The sequence below is a fragment of the Somniosus microcephalus genome, chromosome 33 (assembly GCF_052327205.1).
Source record: "Somniosus microcephalus isolate GS21.2 chromosome 33, FLI_Smic_1.0, whole genome shotgun sequence".
In the NCBI taxonomy this organism is placed as follows: Eukaryota; Metazoa; Chordata; class Chondrichthyes; order Squaliformes; family Somniosidae; genus Somniosus; species Somniosus microcephalus.
In genome coordinates, this window is record NC_141019.1 from 5,009,323 (window position 1) to 5,034,993 (window position 25,671).

At 42.9% G+C, this 25,671-nt stretch overlaps 1 protein-coding gene across 4 annotated transcripts in view; it reads left to right on the forward strand.

Annotated features, from left to right (window-relative positions):
- The window catches only part of tfcp2 (transcription factor CP2), a 122,218-nt gene that overhangs the window by 93,758 nt on the left and 2,789 nt on the right, over window positions 1-25,671 (forward strand). Inside the window, exons 10-17 of one of the 4 annotated variants that reach the window (XM_085972618.1) lie at window positions 235-267; window positions 413-478; window positions 1,033-1,126; window positions 6,109-6,199; window positions 10,976-11,085; window positions 14,333-14,475; window positions 17,584-17,635; window positions 20,255-20,292. In XM_085972618.1, the coding sequence (XP_085828744.1) occupies window positions 235-267; window positions 413-478; window positions 1,033-1,126; window positions 6,109-6,199; window positions 10,976-11,085; window positions 14,333-14,475; window positions 17,584-17,635; window positions 20,255-20,292 (627 nt within the window). Of the gene's footprint in view, window positions 1-234; window positions 268-412; window positions 479-1,032; window positions 1,127-6,108; window positions 6,200-10,975; window positions 11,086-14,332; window positions 14,476-17,583; window positions 17,636-20,254; window positions 20,293-25,671 lie in introns of those variants that run through there. The other 3 variants (XM_085972616.1, XM_085972619.1, XM_085972617.1) reach the window with 3 other exon arrangements.

The window sequence follows — 25,671 nt, forward strand, 5'->3', positions numbered from 1 at the left end:
TCCCTTTTGTATGGGTACTGCAGAAAATCTGCACTGAACCAATAATTATTGGTATCCTGTTCATGGGAGGAGGGAGGATTATTGAACTGGTTATCCATCCATTCGTCCACTAGCATTTAATTTCAAACAATTGAAATCTAAATTTGCATAAACATAATCGACTACTTCTCGATGGATATTGGATTCTTTCTGAAAATTCACATTTGACCTCTTCATGCTTCTGTACAATTTCAGCTCAATAATTCTATTGGATTTTCACTAGATTTGGTAAGTGATTTTTGTCTCGTCAGATTTTTGGTTTCTTTCAAAATGTATACGATGGAAACTGTACGTGCATGTGTACATGCATCCAAAGTGAGAAACACTTTTTTTAGATTTTTACCGACCTTCACGAGTAACTTTTTCTCATCAGACATTGGGATCCTTTCGAAAGTGGGCTTGTCGGGAACTGTCCGTGTCTCCCGTCTCAGAAAATCAGGTAGGGGCTTTCGTTGTTGAAAGGTGCCAACACTTTCGATGGCTTGAGAGGCATGTTTTTTGTTAAAAGCCCACAAGGACTGCTATGAAATTAGAACAAAACCCTTTTATTTCCCATAATTTTGAGCAATTTAACAAAAACTGAGTGACCAGAAAAAAAAAGTCACAAACAGAAATAGCTATCAATCAGTGTGAAAGCATTTTCAGTTACATTTAAACACAAACTTTATCCCATTATATCGTTGTGGCCAAGAATTCTAGTCCCTTTTCCTTGTATGAAAGTCATATTGGGGTGAAATAGTTAATGTTGTGATATTTTATACTTGCCATGGAGCAATATAGACAGCCAGTTTTCCCTGGTGGGTTAGTCCACCAAATGGCTCAGCTTAGGACTGGGGATAGTCACTGACGCCTATTGGTACGTGGGATTGAGTGATTGACTCCAGTGGACTTTACGCTCCTCTTAGCCAGCTCCTAATGTACTCTTGGGTCATTGTATCTGTGTACATTTCAGGGCTAATGTCTAAGAATTGTCTTGATACTTTATTTTTGCAGAATCTGTTGCCAACAGCCACACCTCAGGATGCTCAGCAGTGGCTGCACAGAAATCGATTTTCTCCATACTGCAGGCTCTTCGCAAACTTCTCTGGTACCTTTTGATTATTAACTTATTTGGATGAAAATATTTGTCAAAATTATCTGGGATGCTGGAATGGGTCGCAACATATTCCTTCCCTCTCCAGGACCTAGGTTTAGATTCAGTTATGCCAGAAGGATCAAGTCTCAGTTCACCTAGGATCACTAGAGTGTGCAATGTTAACGACCACCGCTAAGTTCCTCATAGCAGCATGTCCACAACACGAACCTAGCTGCTCGTAATTTGGCATTAAATTGGAAGTCTTGGTGAGATTTCAAGAGTGGCTGGTGTGGGAACTGGACATTTTGCACTTTAGTAGGGGTGCTTTTCTGAGACCAAGGTAAAGATTGTATGGAAAAAGCACACTGTTGGCCTGCCTTAGCAGCACGTGGTGAGTTTTTTTTTTAGAAGAGAGAAACCCAAGTGAAGGGCCAAGGCTCCATAGTGCGCACCACCAAGTTTGAAAAGAGCAGAAGAGAAAGCTAACTGACTTGAGAAGTAGTTAATAACTAATACCAAACTTTAAAAAACAAACTCTTGATTTTAGTAGGGAGGGAAGGAATCTGTTTTGAAGTGATCCTTGTGAAGAATGAGTTGGAGTAGGAGATGTGATGAGTCTTGATTCTAAGGTAGTAACGCAGAGAGGAGGCAGCGCAAGGAGCACAGCATAGTTGGAGCCGAGAGGAACTAGAGGAATGTTTAGAACGACACTGACCATCATAGCATTATGTGAGAGACCGGAAAGGTTAAGACGGGGATAGGGAAGTGAGAGGCTTGATATGTGAAGAATTACTTTATAAGATGACCAGGGAAAGGGGATTCCATAACTCTTTGGTGGAGGGAGTGGGGGAATGAAGCTTCATTTGGACTGCAGAGTTATTTCTTTGGGGAAAGATAATGTAGCAAAAATACATAAATGCAAAACGTAAGTTGAACAAATTGAAATATACAATCTACACGGTGAACAGAGAAAAGACCAACTAGTCAAAGTATCGAACCTTGGTTAGACTACGCTTGTATTCCTGTGCACAGTTCTGGTCTCCATATTATAAAAAGGATCGAGGCACTGGAAAAGGTGCAAAAAAGATTTACAAGGATGATACCAGAACTGAGCGGTTATATCTATCAGGAAAGACTGAACAAACGGGGGCTCTTTACTATAGAAAAGAGAAGACTGAGGGGTGATCTGATGGACGTCATCAAAATGATGAAGGGGCTTGATAGGGTCGACGTAGAGATGATTCTGCTTGTGTGGAGTTCAAAACCAGGGGCCATAAATAGAAGTCACTAATAAATCCAATAGCAAATTCAGGGGAGTGGGACTAATTTAGATGACTCTTCCAATGCATGAGCTAAATGGCCTCCTTCTGTGCTGTATCATATGATTCTAGGAGAAGCTTCTTTTCCCAGAGTGGTTAGAATGTGGAACATGGAGTGGTTGAGGCGAGAAGCGTGGATGCATTAAAGGGGAAGCTATATATAAACATGAGGGAGAAAGGAATAGGTTATGCCGATAGGGTTAGATGAAATGGGGTGCGAGGAGGCTCGTGTGGAGCATAAACTCTGGTATTGACCAGTTGGGTTGAATGGCCTGTTTATGTGCTGTACATTCTATGTGAAACTGTGAAGCATTGTAAATATACTAGAGAACCTGTAATAAAACCAGTAGCAAGAATCCACTATGAACTCATCTGGCCACCAGGCCATCTTAACTTCGGGTGACACTTTAGTGCAGTACTGAGGGGATGTTGCATTGTCTGGAGGCACTCTTTTTCAGAAGAGACGTTGAGACAAGGCCTTGTCTGCCTGCTCAAGTGAACAGTAACGCTGCCATGGCAGTAATGAAAGACGAGCAGGCAGTTGTCCAGTATCCTAGCCAAGATTCCTCCCTCAACCAACACGATCAAAAACAGATTATTTGCTCATTCATTCATTTTGTTGTTTTGTGGCACCTTGCTGTGCGCAAATGTGCGCAAATTGGCTGTTAAGTTTACCTACATAACGGTGACTGCACTTCAAAGGTACTTTGTTGGAGCTACTGAGTATGTGATTTAGGTGCTATACAAATTCCAGTTCTTTTCATCTGCGCCAAGAAGTTTCGGCAAAGCTCTCTGGTGCTGTCGGGTGCTCAGAAAGCGACTCTCTGGCGATAAACCTCTTTGCATATGCTGCCCAAGTGCTCTACCTTTTTTAAATACAAGATCCTACGGAGCTCGTTCAAACATTTTTGGTCAGTTTCAATGTTCCCTTTTTTGGGGGCAGGGGGGCTGTGTGGCCCCTCTAAGGGGCTCCGCAGCCCATTCACAATTTCGTGCGCGCACAAAACTTAACATTTGGAAAAAGCTGGCCCCGGGCTGCTCCGGACCGGCAGAGAGCTGCGCAGCCACGCAGCTTATAGGAAACGTTGGTCAGCTTGGCCCTGTTAGTGAATTGTTGGTTCAAACCCCAACCGAGGACTTGAGCACATAACCTAGACTGACACTTCAGTGCAGTATTAAAGGGGTATGCTACGTTGTGCCTTCTTTCGGATGAGATGTTTGTGGCCTTGACTGCCAGCTCAGGTGGGCATAAAAGATCCCATGGCATTATTTGCAGAAGAGCAGGGAGTTCTCCCAGTGTCCTGGTTAATATTCATCGGTCAACCAGCACCACCATAAAACGATTATCTGGCAGTTTGCTTAATTGCTGTTTTTGGGACTTTGCTATGCGCAAATTGGCCGCTGCATTTGCTTACATAATAATTGCACTTCAAAAGCACTCTTGTTGGTTGTAACGCACTTTAGGCTGTCCTGAGGATGTGATAAGGTGCTATTTTAATGCAAGTTCATTCACTCTTTCCATCCTCTGGGCCAAGAAACACTCAGTTTTGCAGTGTCATGACATAGAACTCAGCTGAACTGATGGGGATTGCGGTACGATTCAGAAGCCGCTATTTGACCGTGATTCTCTTTGCATGCATGTGATGCACCATTTTTTGTAATAAGTTGCTATTAGAACTAAATCAAGCAATTTGGGTCCACTTGGCCTCATTAGTGTCACTCCCCGACAGTTGTGGGTTTAAGCCCCGCTCTGGGACATGAGCGCATAATCTAGATTGACATTTTGGTCCAGTTCTGGGTGAGTGCTGCATTTTTTTTTTTTTTTTTGGAGGTGCAGTCTTTCAGATGAGATGCTAGACCAAGGCGCTCTGTCTGTTCAGGTTGGTGTAAAATATACTGTGGTACTATTGGAAGAAGAACAGGGAACTCTCCCTCAATGTACCCTTTAATTTTTTTTTTTTTTTTTGAGTGCGCGGCCCCTTTTAAGGGGCTGCACGGCCCATTCAAAGTACCCCGCATGCGTGGGTTTTCCTATTTAAAAGCTGGTGAACCAGCTGCGCGGGAGCTGCAGAACGATGCAGCTTACAGGGAACATTGCTCTCTCTGTCCTGGCAACATACTTGCCTCCACCAACAGCACCAGAAACCGATTAGTCATTCTTTAATTCACTTGCTGTGTGACTTTGCTGTGCGCAAATTGGCTGCTGCATTTGCCTGAATAGCAACATTGACTGCGCTTCAAAATTAATTAATTGGTTTTGAAATGCTTTGCAACGTCCTGAGGATGTGATTTAGGTACTATATAAATCTTGTGTTTTCTGTTTTTTATTTGTCAGTCTGAACATCTGACTTGAAGTTACAGGTTTTCAGCCTTTACTTTTCTCTCTCTTGCCCTTTGCTCAATTAGATGAGTGCAATGTGAACAGCTCTTGAACCTTTTTCTTATCTTTTGTCTTCTGAGCTGCTAAATAAACTTGAGTCGTGTGTAAGGTGGTTGTTTATCTTCAGAATTTTGTTCAACTAGAAAGGAGTTGCAGAAAATGGAAATTTAAACTCGTTCTTTGTATCCAACTTTGGACACAATTGAAGTGGAATTTGGCCTCTGTTCCAGCTTGGAGCGTAGAATTTGAGTTTTAAATTGTGACATTGTACAGGAAACTTGGCGATATCCGGCACCGACGGGACCGAGCTGCTGCCGATCTATCAAAACTTCCGGATAGACCAGCGCTAATGTTGAAGGATGCGGAGGTTTTCATCTCCGTATCTGACAACAAACACTGTTGCTTAGCAACAGCTTGTAAACACTCGGCCCGTACCTTGGAAGCGTCTCTGAAGCTGTTGCTAAGCTACAGAGACGCTTTCCAGAGCCTGACTGTTTATATATAAAAAAATTTTTTAAAAATGCTAGAAGAAAAACCTAACCAAAACGGCGGCTGATTTCTGCCGGTAGATCGAGGTTTCCGGACATACAACCTCCGGATAAACCAAAGTTTCCTGTAGTCATTCAAATAGAACTATATTGGATGTTGGGTAACATACCTTGTGGTCACTCATTTCTTGGAACTTGTTTTTGATCGCCTTCAGGGATCGGAGAGGAATATTTCAGATTTACTTTCTCCCTAAATTGTTTAGTTTTTTTAGCCTCCTAGGAGGTTACGTGACTGCTGGTGGGTGGGTGGGGAGGTATTGGGGGTCGTATTGCTTAGTTGTAACATGGCTGACTAGTTTACAGTCGATGGACCCGCCAGTCTTTTTCTATCCATCTTTTCAAATGTTTGTATAAGGAAATTCCATAATAATGGGCAAGTATAGCATCAAGGATCTATGTGGACTTTTGAGGAATCGAATTTCTATATTTAGATAAGTTAGTTTTTTTTAAATATAAAAAATAATGTTACTGGCAGTTTTTTTTATATTAAGCATTTGATTGAAGGAAAGATCCTGCAAGCTTGAACTGGATGAACAGAAAGCTAATCCTAAATATGCTGCTCCATGAGCTAACCAAGCATGCTAATTCTGTATCTTGACTATTAAATAATCCTTCCACACCTTCAGTTGATGTCAAAACTATGACAATGTCCCACTGGAGCTTCATGGGACCAAGGGTTCTGTGCAAATTTCCTCAATTTTGCTACACCACCAGGAAGTTTTGAACTTCTATTACCTCCATCCACAGGTGGAGATCTGTTAAAGCTGACCCGGGATGACGTTATCCAGATCTGTGGCCCTGCAGATGGAATCCGACTCTTCAACGCTCTAAAAGGAAGGTAAGTTAATTCAGTGTGCCTTGCGGTTCAGCTTCAACTGTTATATTAAACATTCGAAGGTTAGTAGGATTTATATTCTCCAACAACTTCAACCTTCACAGCTAGGAGTTTTTAATCTATGGGGGGGAGGAGGGAGGAATGATGTAGGAATGCTTTAAGAAATGTGTGTGCTGTCTTCCCCTATCTGTCCATGGTTTTGGTCTGAACTACAGCTTCCGATCTTTGGACGAGACCGCACAGTCGCTGTGTCACAATGTAAATACTTCGCTATAACAAGACCAGATCCGAGAGAATCATGGGACAGGTTGGGCAGGAAATTTAGCCTCCACATTTTTCAGATATTTATCAATATTTTTCCACATTTGTTCAACCTTCACATGCAACAAGTAAACAAAGTACTGCAGAGACTGGCATTGGCAATCTGAATGCCTACATGTTAGGTTCAGCTCGGAGCACTGTGATTCCAATTGCTAGATGAAGGCATTAATATGTGTTCAAAGTATGAAAGTTGCTCCAGGTAGTTGTCATGATGCTGAGACCGCTGTTGGCCTGAGGAAAAAATGCTGCAAATCGGAAATGAAAAATATAAGAAATGCACAGCAGGTTGATAAACACCTGAAAAGAGGTGAATATTTTGGATTTACTGTTTTTGGAGTTTTGATGAACAGTCACACCCAAAACTCTCCTTTCTCTTTCAGAGCTGATTGATCTGTGCATTTCCAGAATGTTGTATTTATTTGGGAGTGTGAGTAGGATAAACGTAAACTTCCCTGACTGAGCATAACTGGGGCAGAGGAACAGTGTTGCCTAAAGTGCCAATTTGTTCAATGATCGGTTCCTCTACAATTTTTTCCCATAGGAGTAGTTGCTGGCTTTAGTTCCAAGCGCAAAAGTGATACTTTCTGCTATTGAAAGACATTATGGTAAATAGAATTTTTTGGTGCCACAATTCCTTGAGCCAAGTGAAACTCTGAACAATCTCTTGATTTAAAGAAAATGATGGCTGTAGACCTACTGCCCTAACTTTGTACAAAATGAGGAAGAGAAAAATAACACCAAGAAGCTGAAGATCATAAAGTGACGTGGGTCCAAATAGTTGATTCATGTACTGGAGAGATCAAGGAAAGTGGAAAACTCCTCCAGGATCTGCACCACCTCAAGCTGCCTAAAATAAAAAGATTGAACTAGATTTTATTTGGTGTTGTGTTTTTAATTATCTTCAGTTTGTGTTTTAAACACTTAACTGTTCAAACTTTGTTTTTGTGACGGAAGGCTGTTTCCAGTGGGGTTCCGCAGGGCTCAGTACAAGGCCCTTTGCTTTTTGTGGTATATATCAATGATTTAGACTTCAATGTAGGGAGCATGATTAAGAAGTTTGCAGATGCTGCAAAAAATGGCCGTGTGGTTGATAATGAAGAAGAAAGCTGTAGACTGCAAGAAGATATCGATGGAACTGGTCAGGTGGGCAGAAAAGTGGTAAATGGAATTCAATCTGGAGAAGTGTGAGGTAATGCATTTGGGGAGAGCTAACAAGGCAAGGGAATACACTGTAAATGGTAGGGTACTGAAGTATAGAGGAACAGAGGGACCTTGGAGTGCATGTCCACAGATCCCTGAAGGTAACCAGGACAGGTAGATAAAGTGGTTAAGAAGGCATACGGAATGCTTTCCTTTATTAGCCGAGGCATAGAATATAAGAGCTGGGAGGTTATGCTTGAACTGTATAAAACACTAGTTAGGCCTCAGCTAGAGTACTGCGTGCAGTTCTGGTCACCACATTACAGGAAAGATGTGATTGCACTAGAGAGGGTAAAGAGGCGATTTACGAGGATGTTACCTGGGCTGGGGAATTTTAGCTATGAGGGAAGATTAGATAGGCTGGGTCTGTTTTCTTTGGAACAGAGGAGGCTGAGGGGAGACTTAATTGAGGTGTATAAAATTGAGGGGCCTAGATAGTGGATAGGAAAGACTTATTTCCCTTCGCAGAGAGGTCAATAGCCAGGGGGCATAGGTGTAAAGTAATTGGTGGAAGGATTAGAGGGGAGTTGAGAACTTTCCACCCAGAGGGCGGTGGGGGTCTGGAACTCACTGCCTGAAAGGGTGGTAGAGGCAGAAACCCTCAAGTGCATTTCAAAGTGCTTTTTAAATATGAAGTGCTGTAACCTACAGGACTAGGAGCTGGAAAGTGGGATTCGGCTGGAGAGCTCTTTTTTGGCCAGCAGACACAATGGGCCGAAAGGCCTCCTTCTGTGCTGTCAATTTCTTTGGTTTGTAGCAAAGTTTACAGAATCAGTGTTGTAAATTGATGTTTAGTTGAGTCCTTTTGAAGCGTAGTTTGCAATTTTAGGTGGTGAAAATATACCTTGCATATCTAATAATACCTTTAGTTTGTGTGGTTAACCCCTCTTGTACCCTTGAGGCAGTTGGCTAATACCATATCACTCAAATGTTGATGGTGCATTAAAACTGAGACACTGCAGTTAGACCTTCGTAATAGTAACTGATGGGTGCAACAGCCAGTTAAAGGATTGATCTTAAGGACTGTTGTAGCATTACTGCATGAAAATAAGTTTGCAATTTTTAGGTGAATTATGATTTGAGTTCTTAGGGTTGTAATATTTTCTCACTGTTCCAAGCCTGATGTGAATTATGCAGTTGTACATACCCCAAGCCCCTGTGTCCATGCTTGATTACAGTTGTGGCTTGCCTCCATGATCCTCTGCTGAATTGCGTGGCAGTGATTTGGTCATCAAGAATAATGAAGCTGTGTTTCGAAGGAGCACAAAGAATGGGGCCATCTCTTGCTTTTTCCTGGGGAAGGGAAACCACCTGGTTTAATCTGTCGGTTAGGGCAAACAAAAGTACAGCATGAAAACAGGTTTGCATGTGGAAGGACCGATTTTGGAAAGGAGAAAAAAAAGCGAGAACTTGCATTTATGTAGCATCATATCTATTTCCAAGTGTTGTAAATGAATTTCCATTAAATTAACTGCTTTGAACTGCAGCCACTGTTGTGTACACTAATGCAGCAACCAGCCAGATTCCACTAAATCAATCAGATCAGTGACCAGTAATCTGTTTTGGTGTTGATGGCGAAGGGCAAACTGTTGGCCAGGACACTGGAGGCTCTTGCAAAAGATCCTACAGGAACTATTTAATGAGGCTGATCCCTAGTCTCAAAAGGATTGAGAGGAAAGACTAGAGAAACTGAACCTCTTTTTAGCCTTGAAAGGAGGGGATTGGGGGGACCTTCTAGAAGTGTACAAGATATTACACAACCTAGAAGAGGACCAGGGCAATAGGCGCATGGGAACACCATCACCTCTAAGTCACACGCCATCCTGACTTGGAAATATATCGGCTGTTCCTTCATTGTCGCTGGGTCAAAATCCCGGAACTCCCTCCCTAACAGCACTGTGGGAGCACCTTCACCACACGGACTGCAGCGGTTCAAGAAGGCAGCTCACCACCACCTTCTCAAGGGCAATTAGGAATGGGCAATAAATGCTGGCCTTGCCAGCGACGCCCACATCCCAGGAACAAATAAAAACAATTTTTAAAAAACTGCTTCAAGGTATGCCAGGCCAGTAAACCAAGGAGACAAAGAAAGAACTTGCATTTATATAGCGTCTTTCATGCCCTCAGGGCATTCCCAAGTGCTTCACAACCAATGAATTACTTTTGAAGTGCAGTCACTTTTATTTTGTAGGCCAATTTGTGTACAGCAAGGTCCCACAAACAGCAGTGAGATAAATGATTTGGTGGTGTTGGTTGAGGGAATTATAAGCAATGACGATCTGATCTCCACTTCTGTATAGTTGCTGGAAATTTAATTGAAGTAAATATAGACCGTTTCCAATTTTATTACGTCCCTATTCTTTGCAAATCTTTGACTTAAAGCTGTCCTTCCATCTATGCTTTAAGGGAGACAGGCATGTGCTTGTTGAGGAAGCTGCTTTGCCAGAAAACTATGGGTGCTTGGCAATGCCAAAATAATTTGAATTAAAATAGATCAACTGCATCAATTTTTATTTGCTCCTTTTTCTTCTCGGGAAGGGGAGGGGCCTTGGAGGGGGTACAGTGCAGATTCACCAGAATGATACCGGGGCACTTAGGGTTAAATTAGCACAAGTGGCATAGACTGGGCTTGTTTTCCCTTGAATATAGAAGATTAAGGGATGATCTAATTGAGGTGTTTAAGATTTAAAGGATTAGAGAGGGTAGATCGAGAGAAACTATTTCCTCTGGTGGGGGGAGTCCAGAACAAGGGGGCACAACCTTAAAATTAGAGCCCGGCCGTTCAGGGGTGATGTCAGGAAGCACTTCTTCACACACAGGGTGGTGGAAATCTGGCGCGCACACACTCTCTCCTTTTCCCCCCCCCCTCCTTTCCCTTCGCCCACCACCCAAACAAAACTGAGGCTGGGTGTCAATTGAAAATCTCAAAACTGAGATTGATAACTTTTTGTTAGGTAAGACTATTAAGGGTTACAGAACCAAGGCAGGTAGTTGGAGTTAAGATACAGAGCAGCCTTGAACTAATTGAATGGGGCAACAGGCTCGAGGGGCTGAATGGCCCACTCCTGTTCCTATTTTATTAATGTTTGCTTTTTGATTTGGATTTAGATCTTGTGATGAGTAACTTGGGAATCCATATGCTCAATTGAACAAGTCCTATACCAAGCTTTTCACATTTTCTATTGTGAACTTTTTGATGGTTCATCGTTGTACTTGTTACACTGGAATATAATTCATATTTTTCCCTTCTGCATTTAGGATGGTCCGACCAAGGCTAACCATTTATGTTTGTCAGGAATCGCAGCAAGTCCGAGAGCAGCAACAGCAGAAGCATGAAAATGGTGATTCTGTGAACAGTTCTTTTTATGGTAAGTACATCAGTGTGCCACACTGTACTTCACTGGAACCAATTTTATTTGCTGTGCTTTGTGCAGGCCTATCCAGCAGTCTATAAATGGGAAGAACACCCCTCCTTTGTCCAAAAGAGGCTGCCTACAGGTTATCTGTACTGGAAAAGAGGTGAAAGGGTTAACCGCACAGCAAATGTCAACTCCTTGACCTTTTTAAAATTCACTGCATGTCCTTGCATAAGTGATGAGTTGGGGGAGGGGAGTATCGACTGCTGCCTTTTGCTTCACTCACTCGGGGCGGGCCCATTGCTGGTCAGCAGTGACCCAGCACATGACTGTTGAGAGTCGGGACTCTGCCTTGAAGCTGTAAAATGAACATTTCATTTTGCTTGTGTGCTTATTCTTGCGCTGCTCGCCTCGCCTGTTTGAATTTGGAAGGCTCATTGATATGCTGCGTCTATTCTCAGCCCTGCTCCCTATTTTGTTTAGGATTTATCCACCAATGGGAAGCCGTGTTGAGAACGGTCATTTCAAACTGTTAGTGTGAGTAAGCCCAACTCAATATAAATGCTAACTGGGAGACTGGAGAGTCCAGGACAGCTAGTGATATGATCCGTACCATCCAGGACCTACTGTTATCACTTGCCTACCACTATCCCGCAGAGAATATGATATGCCGGTGTTGGACAACTCGTGTTCTGTTCACTGACGCATGATAAACACCAGCATCTTCAAAGTGCTTGTGTTTAAAATGAGTATTTAGTGTTTAGTTGTTTCACTTGGTAGCACTCTTGATTTGTAGTCAGAAGGTTCTGTGTTCAAGCTCCACTTCAGAACTTAACATAATGTGCTACTGAAGGATTGACACATTGTTGAGGTGATGTCCTTCTGATGTGATAAATTGAGGACCTGTATGCCTTTTCAGGTGGATGTTAAATATCCTGTGGCACTAATCGAGGAAAAAGAGTTCTCCCATGTCTTGGCCAACATTCCTCTCAACCAGGATCATTAACCGATATTAAGTGGTCATTCATCTCATTGCTGTTTGTGAATCTTGCTGTGCAGTGCCTTGCATTGCAGAGTGTATAATGTGGCAGGCGTGCCTGAGTAGTTTGGAAGGATCTGATGAGATGACAGACTCTTGCTGTAGTAACCTTCATTTCTATGGCAAGAGCCATTATCCTGTAGCAAATGGTACAGCTCTGACAGATCTATCTTGGGAAGTGGAGGCAGAGAAGACCTGTGGTGAGGGGTCTTTAAATGCAGGTCCTAGGATAGTGATGGGTGCAAACAAATGCATCCAGTGTTGCTGCAACTGCATTTGTTGGATCCTCAAGAACTCATTCCTCATCTAAATCATGCAGCCCATCCTCAATACTTGTGCGATTTAAATGCCAGCAGCAGCTGAGCATAATGATAGGAAAGTATTGACGGGAAAACCCCCAAAAATGGCAATTACCGTCCCAAACCAACAACACATGAAACAAAATGTTACTAAAATTGCAAAAAAAGCAGACTTGTACCATCAGCAGAAACTATACGTTAAGATTACTCGACCGTTGACAAAAGTCTCAAGAAGTTAGTAGATTTTGCGTTGGAATGGTTATAAACATGACATAATGCGAATGAGGCCCACACATAGCAGTAGTGCGGCCTCAATTTCCTTGCTCCAATTTGCCTGTTGGAAAATCAGGCTTGAGCAGTCAAGGGCTCAGTTTCCTGACCTATGCCCACCGCCATCAAGGCCCTATGCTGTGGGTGGAGCATCAGAAAAATGGGTCGGTCTTGCTTTCCCTGCAGAGAGGGTAGGAAAAGAGGCCATGGGGGGGGGGTGGTCTTGTGGCTTGTAAATACTGGCAGCAGCAGGTCCTCTGGGAGGAATCTGGGCAACTGGGGAGGGTCTTCTGGGAACACTTGAGGGGAGACGCGGTCTGTTGCGTTTGGATAATGGGGCCTGGACTACCATTGCCCATTTTCAGATCATCAGCCCCACCCCTCGATCATGTTGCCACTCATCAACCTCCTCTGACCTGTCCACCGTCCTTTTTGAGCCATTGGGTGCACTCACCACTTCTTTCCCTGTAGCTGGCTGCTTCTTACTTAAAAGCATACTGTGCTTAGTACTTACTGTCCTGTATCGTCTGTAATAAACATCATTATTGATTTTAGTTATGAAAATATGCCTCCTAAAACACTCCAGTTCATTGTTTTTATACAAAGAATTTACCTTTAGGCTCCCAAATGGTTCACTCTATTTCTCAGAAGAGAAACATTTTAACTGATTTGAGGCTAAAATCAACAAGTCATGTTTAACCACAGCAAATCAGCAGGAACCCAATCATTCAAATTCATTTTTCAGATGGGTGTAAATCACTTGGAAAAAATACTGAAATCCTTGAAGTTTTCCACTGAAGGCATTGTAAGACATAAAAGACAAATCAATGGGCAAATTTAATCATGTTATTGTGCAATATGTAGTTTTAATATTTTAGTTGTTTCAAAAGCTTATTTTGGACACAGAAATTGAAGTTACAGGGTCGGGTGGTCATTCTGGATTGGTTGTTTTCATCAGTCCTTCATCGTTTTCTTCCTGTTTTATAACCATCATGCATTTTTTATTCATATGTTCCCTACTTATTCAGTTCTGATAACTTAACTGTCAAGTGGTTGATCTGTTCTCGAAGGCTGCAATGGGATGACTAGGGAAAAGGTTAATTCTCTGCTTATACAGGTTGGCTGTAAATGTGATTTTTTTGGGGGGAGGGGGGGGATTGGATTAAATTTTGTAGTAGTTTACAAAAATTAAGCTTTCAATGATTTGACTTGAGAATTTTAGTCCCAAATCGGTTTTATTTAGTCGTCTTGTCTGTTCCTCAGCCTCTTGTTTTACTTTTTTGTTTTTTCTGGTCTCTCTATCTATATTCTCTGAAATTTCAAATTTGCACGTATGGGTTTATTGCAAGGAGCAGCTGATGAATTGACCGGTCCCGTGCTCTCAGCAGGGAGCTGTAATCAAAGGGAGTGTGGCTCAGCGGTGGGCTGTCACACTGCAGTGCTGATTCTGTGCAGTCTGCTGACTGACTGACTGGAAATTGTCAATGTCGTCTTCCATCCTCGGATTTACTTCATTGATTGCTACGTTCATGCTGTACATTGTGGCTAAATGTAAAGAAGCGATGAAAGTTGAAGTCTGTTATCAGCTAGTCTGATGTAAAAAGGCCAATTTAAAATTGTAACATTTAATTCGTGCATTCCTGTATTTCAGTGTACCACGCAATTTATTTGGAAGAGTTAACAGCAGCTGAAATGACCGAGAAGATTGCTCAACTTTTCAATATTTCTCCTCGTCAAATCCATCAGATCTACAAACAGGGACCCACGGGTATTCACGTGCTTGTGAGCGATGAGGTAAATACCTAATGGAGTTACGATGAAAATTACAGTGATACTGACACGGCGCTTAATCCTCCACATACCATAGAAGTGTAACCTAGCTTGGTTTTGATCTTGGGAGGCCGTATGCTCTGAGCATGTGAAAATGTCCTAATATTGAGAAGTGGAGGAAAACAACAGAATTAGGAATTGCCAAGCTTGCTGTATATGGCCACTCTCTAGTTGGGTATTCCCTAGGATGAGACGGCACCAGTCAGTGACCAATATCATGCAAGCCTATTGGGCTAGGCTTCTCGCGTATATAAGGGGACTGGACTCTGGGCAGTTAAACAACAAAGCAATCCAACTGGCTTGTCAACCATGGGCAGTAAAGCTGCATATGAAGTATTTATAGACAGAACAAGCAAATTGGTATACACATGGACAGATAGTACTGCTGTAGCCTGCATCAACAAGTTGGGGGGGAGACTCAGTTGAGATCCCTTGTCGAGGTTGCTCTGGCCTGCTGCTTGAATCACAAGGTAATACTCTCTCGATTGAACCTCATGAATGGAAGATCCATCAGAAGTAATTGAAGAAATACTCTGGATTTGCAGGCACCAGCAAATAGACCTGTTTGCCTCCCTAGATGAGCACCAGTTCACACATTCTTGCTTGAGCCTGAAGGCTGGATAATCTTTTCCCCCAGGGACATGAAGGTTTATTTGCACATATCCTTAGTTTTCATTAATTGCTGCAAAATATAGACACCAGAAGGAGCAAAAGCTATCCTACTTAACACCCTTGCTGGCTTCACAAACTGCAGTTCCTTGACGTGGGCAGGTGGGATCCCATTGCTTGCCAGGAGGGATTTCCTTATGGTTGAGCAGTTTGTTGCATCCAAGACCTTCCAGTTGATGACCCGATTATGGAATTGTAAGTTTGGGATCTCCTTCCCCTGCTGGGAAATAATTTGATTAGTTCCTGTAGGGCATTACCAATAGAGGTTATATAATCACAATATGGAAACATTTTGTGCAATGGTAGTTTAGTCCTATCTTGTGATAGCCTACATATTGAGTATCTCCAGTGTCTCTTTGACACTAGCTTAAAACCTAGTTCTATTTAGCTTCATGTTCACACTATTTCAGTGTTCCATGAGCCATTTACATTTGGCTCATTAGGGATCACAAGCTGGTGTCCTGTATTGTGCAAGCTATTTGGAGGCTGTCCACAGTTAGGCCCGCACTGATTCTCAATTGACTTCATAAGTTAATGTACCCAGCATTCTGATGTCTTTTTAAACATGGGAGACTACACTGTTTGCATTTTGGCTTGCCTTTAATAACCTCCAAGCCTGTGTCGATCAGCATATTTGTTATAGCACTCTGATAAAGTGGTCCTTGGGTCTTGTACCGAAGGTCACTTCCTGGTTTAATTTGCATCCTTCTGTACCCCAAGGTTCCATTCTTGACCCTGTTCTGTTCCATATCTACGTGTTGCCTTGTAAACCTGATTCAGCTCCCATGCATATGCTGCCTTCTCTGCCTCCAATCTCCGCTTCATGACTGCTGCTGTACTATACAGCTGTCTTTATGTCGAGTCATACATGAGCCACAATTCTTTGCAGCTCAATGGCAGCATGACCGAAGCCATCCTGTTAGACTTTTCACTCCAGACCCTGATTCCATTCATCCTCCTGGCTGCTCTGAGGCCAAGCCAAGTGGTGTGTAACATTGATGTCTGGCCCTGAGCTGAGCTTTTTGAGCTTCAACTACCCCTCCCACCCCACATACAGTCCACAAGCGCCACCTATTTCTGTCTCCATAATCGCTCATCTCTGTCCCTACTCTACTGCCACTGACGCCCTCACCTTTGTAACTTGCAGGCTCAACTTCTCCAGTTGTTTTATTGCTGGTGTCCTGAGCTTCACTTTAAATAAATGACCACTCCAGCTGCTTGCATCCCATCCCTTACTAGGTTCCGCTCAACTATTCTCCCCGTCTTGAACCTCCACTGTCTCCTTGTCCCCAGTACGTTGATTTCAAAATCCTCATCCTCATTTGCAAATTGCTCGATGACTGCTCCACCCTCCTCTGCCACCTCCTTCAGCATTGTGTTCTCGCTCCCACTTTTACTCCTCCAATTCAGTCGTCTATATTTTTGTCTCCTCAGCTCCTCCATTGGTAGCAAAGCCTTCAGCCATTATGCCCCTGCGCTCTGGAATTCTTTTTCATCTGCCCATCTGCTGCATCTTTCCTAACTTTCAAGAGCTTTGGTCATCACCTGTAACTCTTACTTTCCTTAACTCTTGCCTATTTACTACCCCAAGTCCATACTGGAATGCGATTTCCACTGTGCTAGTGTTTGCAGAACTTTGTCGCACAGAAGAATTTATGAAATCTTGACCGGTTTCCTGTGCTTCAAAGACCCGAAAAAGACTGGTGTCTAAACAGCAGATGGCCAAATGGATGGTTAAGAGCATCCTACACTGCTGCTGTCTAGCTGGGAAGAAGCCCAGTGGTTACCAAAAGTGTCATTCCATCTGTTCTACCCTTCGCCTGTTTCCTAGACATCTCTCAATTAGGTTCTAATTGATAACATATACATCGCTGTCACAGTCCTCCCACATGTACATGTTGCTGTCTGGCTTTAACTCCAGCATGCAGCACCTTTGGCAGATCAATCTTGACTGACTGTCTTATGGCTGCCATGCAGAGACCTCCCCATCCTAAACTAATGCTGTGATATGCCCCTGCAATGTGTGGAGGATGTGAAATGTAAATGACCTTCTCTTGTGTCTTTATTCTTTAAATGATGTGCATCCTTTTCACGCCACAGTCGTCGTCTTGCAGGTTTGACAGCGGTATGATTTTTGGAGGGGTATTGGTTCGTTTCAGTTTAGCTTCAGGCCAAAATTAATTGGCGTGGTGGTGAAGATTCTCGGAATTTACAAGGCAGGTGTAAGAGGTCGTGTACATGCTCCCCTCCCTATGTGGTTTCCCCAGAACATATCAAACTAGGCTATAGTGCAATGTTTGGAGGATGCAGATCATTGGGTCATCTGTATTCTTTGCTCATATGATTTTGGCCTTTACTCAAGAAAATCTTTGGCATGTACTATTTACTGTATTTGTTTTTCAGATGATCCAAAACTTTCAGGATGAATCTTGTTTTGTTCTAGACACATTAAAAGGTAACATTCTCGGCACTAAAATCCAATCTTTTCTAGTTCAAATTGTTCAGCTCTGCTTTATAAATCTGTCACAAGCTCAATTCTAAATATCTCTAGATCTAGATGTATATCTTGGTAGAGCAATCTTGCTAGATATATATCTCGCATCACACAAGATTAGTTCTCAAGCTTAACCATGTCAGTACAGGATGGTGCCAAATAGTTAAGAGTATTGCAAGTCACTAAAGATCAGTGATCAAGAACCAATTCTACCAAGCACATACTGGAAAAGATGGGAGGTTTAAATTCAGTTCTAACTGCTTATTGTATTGTCTGAGTTGCTTCACCCTCCTGTGAAGGCTTCATACAATTTCTGTAAAATTGTTTGTAAAGCTGTACTGCTCATAGAATCAGAGATTTACAGCACAGAAGGAGGCCATTCAGCCCATCTTGTCCATGCCAGCTGACAGAGCGATCCACCCTAATCTCACTTTCCAGCACTTGGTCCGGAGCCTTGTAGGTTACGGCACTTCAAGTGCATATCCAAGTACTTTTTAAATGTTGAGGGTTCCTGCCTCTACCACCCTTTCAGGCAGCGAGTTCCAGACACCCACCACCCTCTGGGTGAAAACATTTCTCCTCAACTCCCCTCTCAGCCTCTGACCAATTACTTTAAATCTATGCCCCCTGGCTATTGACCCTTCTGCTAAGGGAAATAGGTCCTTCCTATCCACTCTATCTAGGCCCCTCAATTTTATACACCTCAATTAGGTCTCCCCTCAGCCTCCTCTTCCAAAGAAAACAAACCCAGCCGATCCAATCTTTCCTCATAGCTAAAATTCCCCAGCTCAGGTAACATCCTCGTAAATCTCCTCTGCACCTCCTCTAGTGCAATTGCATCCTTCCTGTAATGTGGTGACCAGAATTGCACGCAGTATTCTAGCTGTGGCCTAACTAGTGTTTTATACAGTTCAAGCATAACCGCCCTGCTCTTGTATTCTATGCCTCAGCTAATAAAGGCAAGTATCCCGTGTGCCTTCTTAACCACCTTATCTACCTGTCTTGCTTCCTTCAGGGATCTGTGGACATGCACTCCAAGGTCCCTCTGATCTTCTGCACTTCTCAGTGTCCTACCATTTAATGTGTATTCCCTGCCTTGTTGGCCCTCCCCAAATGCATTATCTCACACTTCTCCAGATTGAATTCCATTTGCCACTGTTCTGCCCACCTGACCAGTCCATTGATATCTTCCTGCAGTCTACAGCCGCCTTCTTCATTATCAACCACACGGCCAATTTTTGTATCGTCTGCAAACTTCTTAATCATACTTCCTACATTCAAGTCCAAATCATTGATATATACCACAAAAAGCAAAGGACCCAGTACTGAGCCCTGCAGAACCCCACTGGAAACAGCCTTCCAGTCACAAACACCCTTCGACCATTACCCTTTGTTTCCTGCCTCTGAGCCAATTTTGGATCCAACTTGTCACTTTGCCTTGGATCCCATGGGCTTTTACTTTCGTGACCAGTCTACCATGCGGGACCTTATCAAAGCCTTGCTAAAATCCATATAGACTACATCAAACGCACTACCCACATTGACCCTCCTTGTTACCTCCTCAAAAAATTCAATCAAGTTAGTCAGTCACGACCTTCTCTTGACAAGTCCATGTTGCCTATCCCTGATTAATCCGTGTCTTTGTAAAGGAAGGTTTATCCTGTCCCTCAGAATTTTTTCCAATAATTTTCCCACCACCGAGGTTAGGCTGACTGGCCTGTAATTACTCGGTTTCTTCCTTTTTAAATAACGGTTCCACGTTAGCAGTCCTCTGGCACCACACCTGTTGCCAGAGAGGATTGGAAAATGATGGTCAGAGCCTCTGCTATTTCCGCTCTTCTCCATAGTCTGGGATACATTTCATCTGAGCATGGGGATTTATCCACTTTCAAAAGATGCTAAACCCCTTAATACTTCCTATTTCACACTCTTCCTCCCTGATTGCAATGTCTGCATCGTCCCTCTCTTGTGAAAACAGACACAAAGTATTCATTAAGAACCATACCCATGTCTTCTGCCTCCACACACAGGTTACCTTTATGGTCCCTAATAGGCCCTACTCCTCCTTTAGTTATCACTCATGGTCACTTAAATAAGAAAATAATTGTAGGCACAGTATGTTGGGGTTGTTAAGTATTCAAAAAAACTAAAAATGTTAGCCTCCTTTTTAATTTGTTTATAATAAGATCTTTATATCAATACAAATGTTAAGAAATCCCTTGGCTAATTGTAGGTAGCTCCAACAACTTCAGTTTCCCTCTATGACTTGACCTCTTCCTTCAAACAGCTCAGTAACTGCCACAGCCCTTCTCCTGGAGCTTCCTGCTTTCCCCTTTCCCTCACAATGGTTATCGGTGCAACTGGACATTGATGTGTATGAATTCTGGCCATGTGTGCTGATGGTTTCTGAAGCATCCCATTTGAGAAATAGTCATTCTATAACCCCATTGCAACTTTATTTTGTTGCTGAAAATAGTTTCCCTTGGGGAAAATGGGAGTTCTAAATCCACCTTTTGGGAGAGGGGTAGATTGAGCTAATTTTGTTTTAATGTCTTTGCTTTTTCCATTTCTTTCCTACAGCGGAGGGCAGTGACAGTTACCACATTATACTCAAGTGAGTAATTTCCATGGACAGTGTCTGCAGTGAATGACTATACCCCTAAGTTGTGGCTCCTACTCTCGAGCAAAATATTTACAGCCCCTCAAAGACAAAAGGATGTTGCTACCTATCTTGGTAGTGCAGGAGGAATCGCGATGGGATTGTGTACATCTTCAGCAGCCTGGCACAAGTGACTAACATTTGTTGAAGCAAATTCTAAAGAAACCTCAGTCAGTTGGGGGTTGGGGGGGGGGGGGGGCGCGGGAGGAAGAAAATGTGCGAGCATGTGTTTCTGTAAGAAATTGAATGTGTGCTGTTCAGCTATGGTAGAAAATTGCTCCTGATGAACATGTGTTAAATGTGTTCACTGCTGTTCTTGATTTTGGGGGTGGGGGGAAGAATGGTCTGTTCAGAGCTTAACAAATCTACTGGTTGTTCTTCATTCTTGAGTTACATCTCTGTATATATTTTTTGTGCGCCATCTTTAGTGCCCTGGATGGAAAATAGCTCCGATATGCATTTTGTCCGGTTCAGTCTGCTCCCAAGTTCCACTTGAGGTGCTTGTCGGTACGGTCATGCACTGCACATTTTGGATCACCATAGTCTGTCAGATCTTCTAACTTTCAGTCCATATTTAGTCATCTGGCCCAAGCCTTTAATACAATTCTGGTATGATTTGAAATCCACTGTTCTCTCTTTGGGTACACTGCTTCGACTGAATAGCTGATTAAGATCATAACTTATTTATTCACTAGGACTGTACTTGGAGATTTTCTGTGTTTCTCTCCATCACACTCCTACACATTAAGGTGTCTAACATAGTTAAGTGGTGGCACCCAAGCCCACACCAAGTAAATTATTCCAGCATTTTACCATTTCATCCAAGTCTTATCCTTGAGGTTGCAGTTGTCAAGTTGGTTGTGTGCAGAGTTTAGTAAGGATTTTTAAGCAGAATATTTTTGGATGTCAATTGGGAAAAGTTTAATGTTCAAGCAGTGCAATAACTTTTTTTTTTTTTTTTAAGTCCTTTAGCTGAATGTTGGATTCCAGCTGAGATCCTAATCCTGGCTACCATTCAAAATCAGCAGCTTGTGGGTGGCTGAGTTTTGAAGATCAGGGCTACGAGGTGGAATGACATCTCGTGTGTTCACTTTCTCGTGTCTCCCTCTCATCCCTCTCCCACCCAGCCAATCGTGCATTTCCACTAATTCTAGGGACAGTCTGGCCTGTCTCATTATGTGGTTATTGTTGATCATTTATGGAGCAGCATTGATGGCAGCCAATGAGATGACTAGTCTGTCTAGCCCTACCCTGCTGGTTGAAAATTAAATAGCAATGAGAAGGCAATAAGCTAGTAACACAAGTTAAAATGATTTCTACGGTGTGTAAATTCAGACTAGTTCGCAACAATACCTGCAATATTGAAGCTTGCATATTAATAATACTCTTGAACTTTAATTTGAACACATTTGAGTCTAGTTTGTCCAAGACTCTGGACAGTATGTAAATTAGGTGCTCCTATCATAATTCAATGAAGTGCTGTCCTATATCCTATCACATAATGTGGTTGTTACAATGTAGAAACTTAAGTCAGATACAGATTTAAACTATTCAATGAAGCATTTACGATGGGAAAATCTACTGTCTTCACGAAGACACTCTGCCAGATGGGGGGAGCTTTTTTTTTACTCTGCATTCCCAGCGCTGTGAAGACTTGCAATCTTAGTCTCCACTGAAGTCCACACTGAAGGCTCCATTGGACTGGTGCTGAATTTTGCTAATGTCCGTGCTTATCTATGGGACGAGTTGCTTGCTAGCACGGTTCCTCTGAATTGTCAGTGAAGCACTTTGCAGAGGAGGAAACCTACAATGGTGAGACCCCAGTATGTTAACATAGAAGGTAGGAGCAGGAGTAGGCCATTCGGCCCCTCAAGCCTGTTCCGTCATTTAATGAGATCATGGCTGATCATCCAAATTCAGTACCCTGTCCCTGCTTTCTCCCCATATCCCTTGATCCCTTTAGCCTTAAGAAATCTATCCAACTCCTCCTTGAATATATTTAATGAATTGGCCTCAACTGCCTTCTGTGGTAGAGAATTCCACAGGTTCACCACTCTCTGGGTGAAGAAATTCCTCCTCATCTCAGTCCTAAATGGCTTACCCCTTATCCTTAGACTGTGACCCCTGGTTCTGGACTCCCCTGCCATCGGGAACATCCTGCATCTAGTCTGTCTAGTCCTGTTAAAATTTTATAAGTTTCAATGAGATCCCCTCTCGTTCTTCTGAACTCTAGCGAATATAAGCCTAATCGACCCAATCTCTCCGTACGTCATTCCTGCCACCCCAGGTATCAGTCTGGTGAATCTTCGCTGCACTCTCTCCATAGCAAGAACATTCTTCCTCGGATAAGGCGACCAAAACTGCACACCATACTCCAAGGTGTGGTCTCACCAAGGCCCTGTACAACTGCAGCAAGACATCCTTTCTCCTGTACTCTAATCCTCTCGCTATGAAGGCCAACATACCATTTGCCTGCTGCACCTGCATGATTACCTTCAGCGACTGGTGCACAAGGACACCCAGGTCTCGTTGCACTTCCCCTTTTCCCAATCTATTGCCGTTCAGATAATCTGCCTTCCTGTTTTTGCTACCAAAGTGGATAACCTTGTATTTATCCACATTATACTGCATCTGCCCAATCACCCAACCTGTCCAAATCATACTGGAGTTTCTCTGCATCCTCCTCACAGCACACACGTCCACCCAGCTTTGTGTCATCTGCAAACTTGGAGATATTACATCTAGCTCCCTTGTCTAGATCATTAATATATATTGTGAATAGCTGGGGTCCTAGCACGATCCCTGCGGTACCCCACTAATCACTGCCTGCCACTCGGAAAAAGACCTGTTCATTCCAATTCTTTGCTTCCTGTCTGCCAACCAGTTCTCTATCCAAGTCAGTACCTTGCCCCCAATCCCATGTGCTTTAACTTTGCACGCTAATCTCTTATGCGGGACCTTATCGAAAGCCTTCTGAAAGTCCAAATACACCACATCCACTGGTTCTCCCTTATCTATTCTACCAGTTACATCCTCAAAAAATTCCAGTAGATTAGTCAAGCACAATTTACCTTTTGTAAATCCATGTTGACTTTGTCCGATCCTGTCGCTCTTTTTCCAAGTGCTCTGCTATTACATCCTTTATAATGGACTCTAGCATTTTCCCCACTACTGCTGTCTGGCTTACTGGTCTATAATTCCCCCTTTTCTCTCTACCACCTTTTTTTAAATAGTGGGGTTACATTAGCTACCCTCCAATCCATGGGTACTGTTCCAGAGTCTATAGAATTTTGGAAGATGACCAGCAATGCATCTACTATTTCTAGGGCCACTTCCTTAAATACCCTAGAATGTAGAGTATCAGGCCCTGGGGATTTATTGGCCTTCAATCCCTTCAATTTCCCTAACACCATTTCCCTACAAATACTGATTTCATTCAATTCCTCTCATTAGACCCTATGTTCCCCAACATCTCTGGGAGGCTATTTGTGCCCTCCCTTGTGAAGACAGATCCAAAGTATGTATTTAATTGGTCAGCCATTTCTTTGTTCCCCATTATAAATTCCCCTGATTCTGACTGCAAGGGACCTACGCTTGACTTCACCAATCTTTTTCTCTTTACATATCTATAGAAGCTTTTACAGTCAGTTTTTATGTTCTCTGCACGCTTACTCTCATTCTATTTCCCCCTGTTATTTAATCCGTTTGTCCTCCTTTGCTGAATCCTAAACTGCTCCCAATCCTCAGGTTTGCTGCTTTTTCTGGCCAATTTATATGTCCTCTCCTTGGATCTTATGCTAGCCCTAATTTCCCTTGTTAACCACGGTTGAGTCACCTTTTTTGTTTTATTTTTATGCCAAACAGGGATGAACCAATTCTGTAGTTCATCCATGCGATCTTTAAATGTTTGCCATTGCCTATTCACCATCAACCCTTTAAGTAAGATTCCCCAATTCATCCTAGCCAACTCGTGCCTCATACCATCGTAGTTTCCTTTATTTAAATTCAGTACCCAAGTGTCTGAATCAACTACTTCACTCTCCATCTTAATGAAGAATTCTATCATATTATGATCGCTCCTGCCCAAGGGGCCTCGCACAACAAGATTGCTAATTAATCTTTTCTTATTACATAATACCCAGTCTAAGATGGCCTGATCTCTAGTTGGTTCCTCGACATATTGGTCCAGGAAACCATCCCGTATACACTCTAGGAATTCCTCCTCCACAGTATTGTTACTAATTTGGTTAGCCCAATCTATATGTAGATTAAAGTCACCCATGATAACTGCTGTGCCCTTATTGCACGTGTCTCTAATTTCCCGTTTAATGCCATCCCCAACCTCAGCATTACTGTTTGGGGGTCTGTATACAACTCCCACTAATGTTTTCTGCCCCATGGTATTTCTCAGCTCTACCCATACAGATTCTACATCATCAGAGCTAATATCCTTCCTTACTATTGTGTTAATCTCCTCTTTAACCAGCAATGCTACCCCACCTCCTATTCCTTTTTGCCTGTCCTTCCTGGATGTTGAATTCCCAGCCTTGGTCACCCTGGAGCCGTGTCTCTGTAATCCCAATTATCATATTCGTTTACATCTATTTGCACAGCTAATTCAGCCACCTTATTACGAATGCTCCTCGCATTAAGACACAAAGCCTTGAGGCTTGTTTTTTTAACACTTAGTCCTTTTAGAATTATTATTTACTGTAGCCCTGTTTGATTTACACCCTTGACTTCTCTGCCTTCCACTTTTGCTTTTCTCCTTCCTGTCTTTTGTTTCTATCCTTGCTTCCCTTTCCTCTGTCTCCCTGCACAGGTTCCCAACCCCCTGCCATTTAAGTTTAAACCCTCCCCAACAGCACTAGCAAACACTCCCCCTAGGACATCGGTCCCGGTCCCACCCAGGTGCAAACTGTCCAGTTTGTACTGGTCCCACCTCCCCCAGAACCGGTTCCAATGTCCCAGGAATTTGAATCCCTCCCCCATGTACCATTCCTCTAGCCACATATTCATCTGAAATATCCTTCTATTTCTACTCTGACTAGCACGTGGCACTGGTAGCAATCCTGAGATTACTACCTTTTGCGGTCCTATTTTTTAAATTTGCCTACTAACTCCCTATATTCAGCTTTTAGGACCTCGCCCCGTTTTTTACCGATATCGTTGGTACCTATATGCACCATGACAACTGGCTGTTCACCCTCCCCCTCCAGAATTCCCTGCAGCCGCCCCGAGACATCCTTGACCCTGGCAACATACCATCCTGGAGTCTCGTTTGCAGCCGCAGAAACGCCTATCTGTTCCCCTTACAATAGAACCCCCTATCCCTATA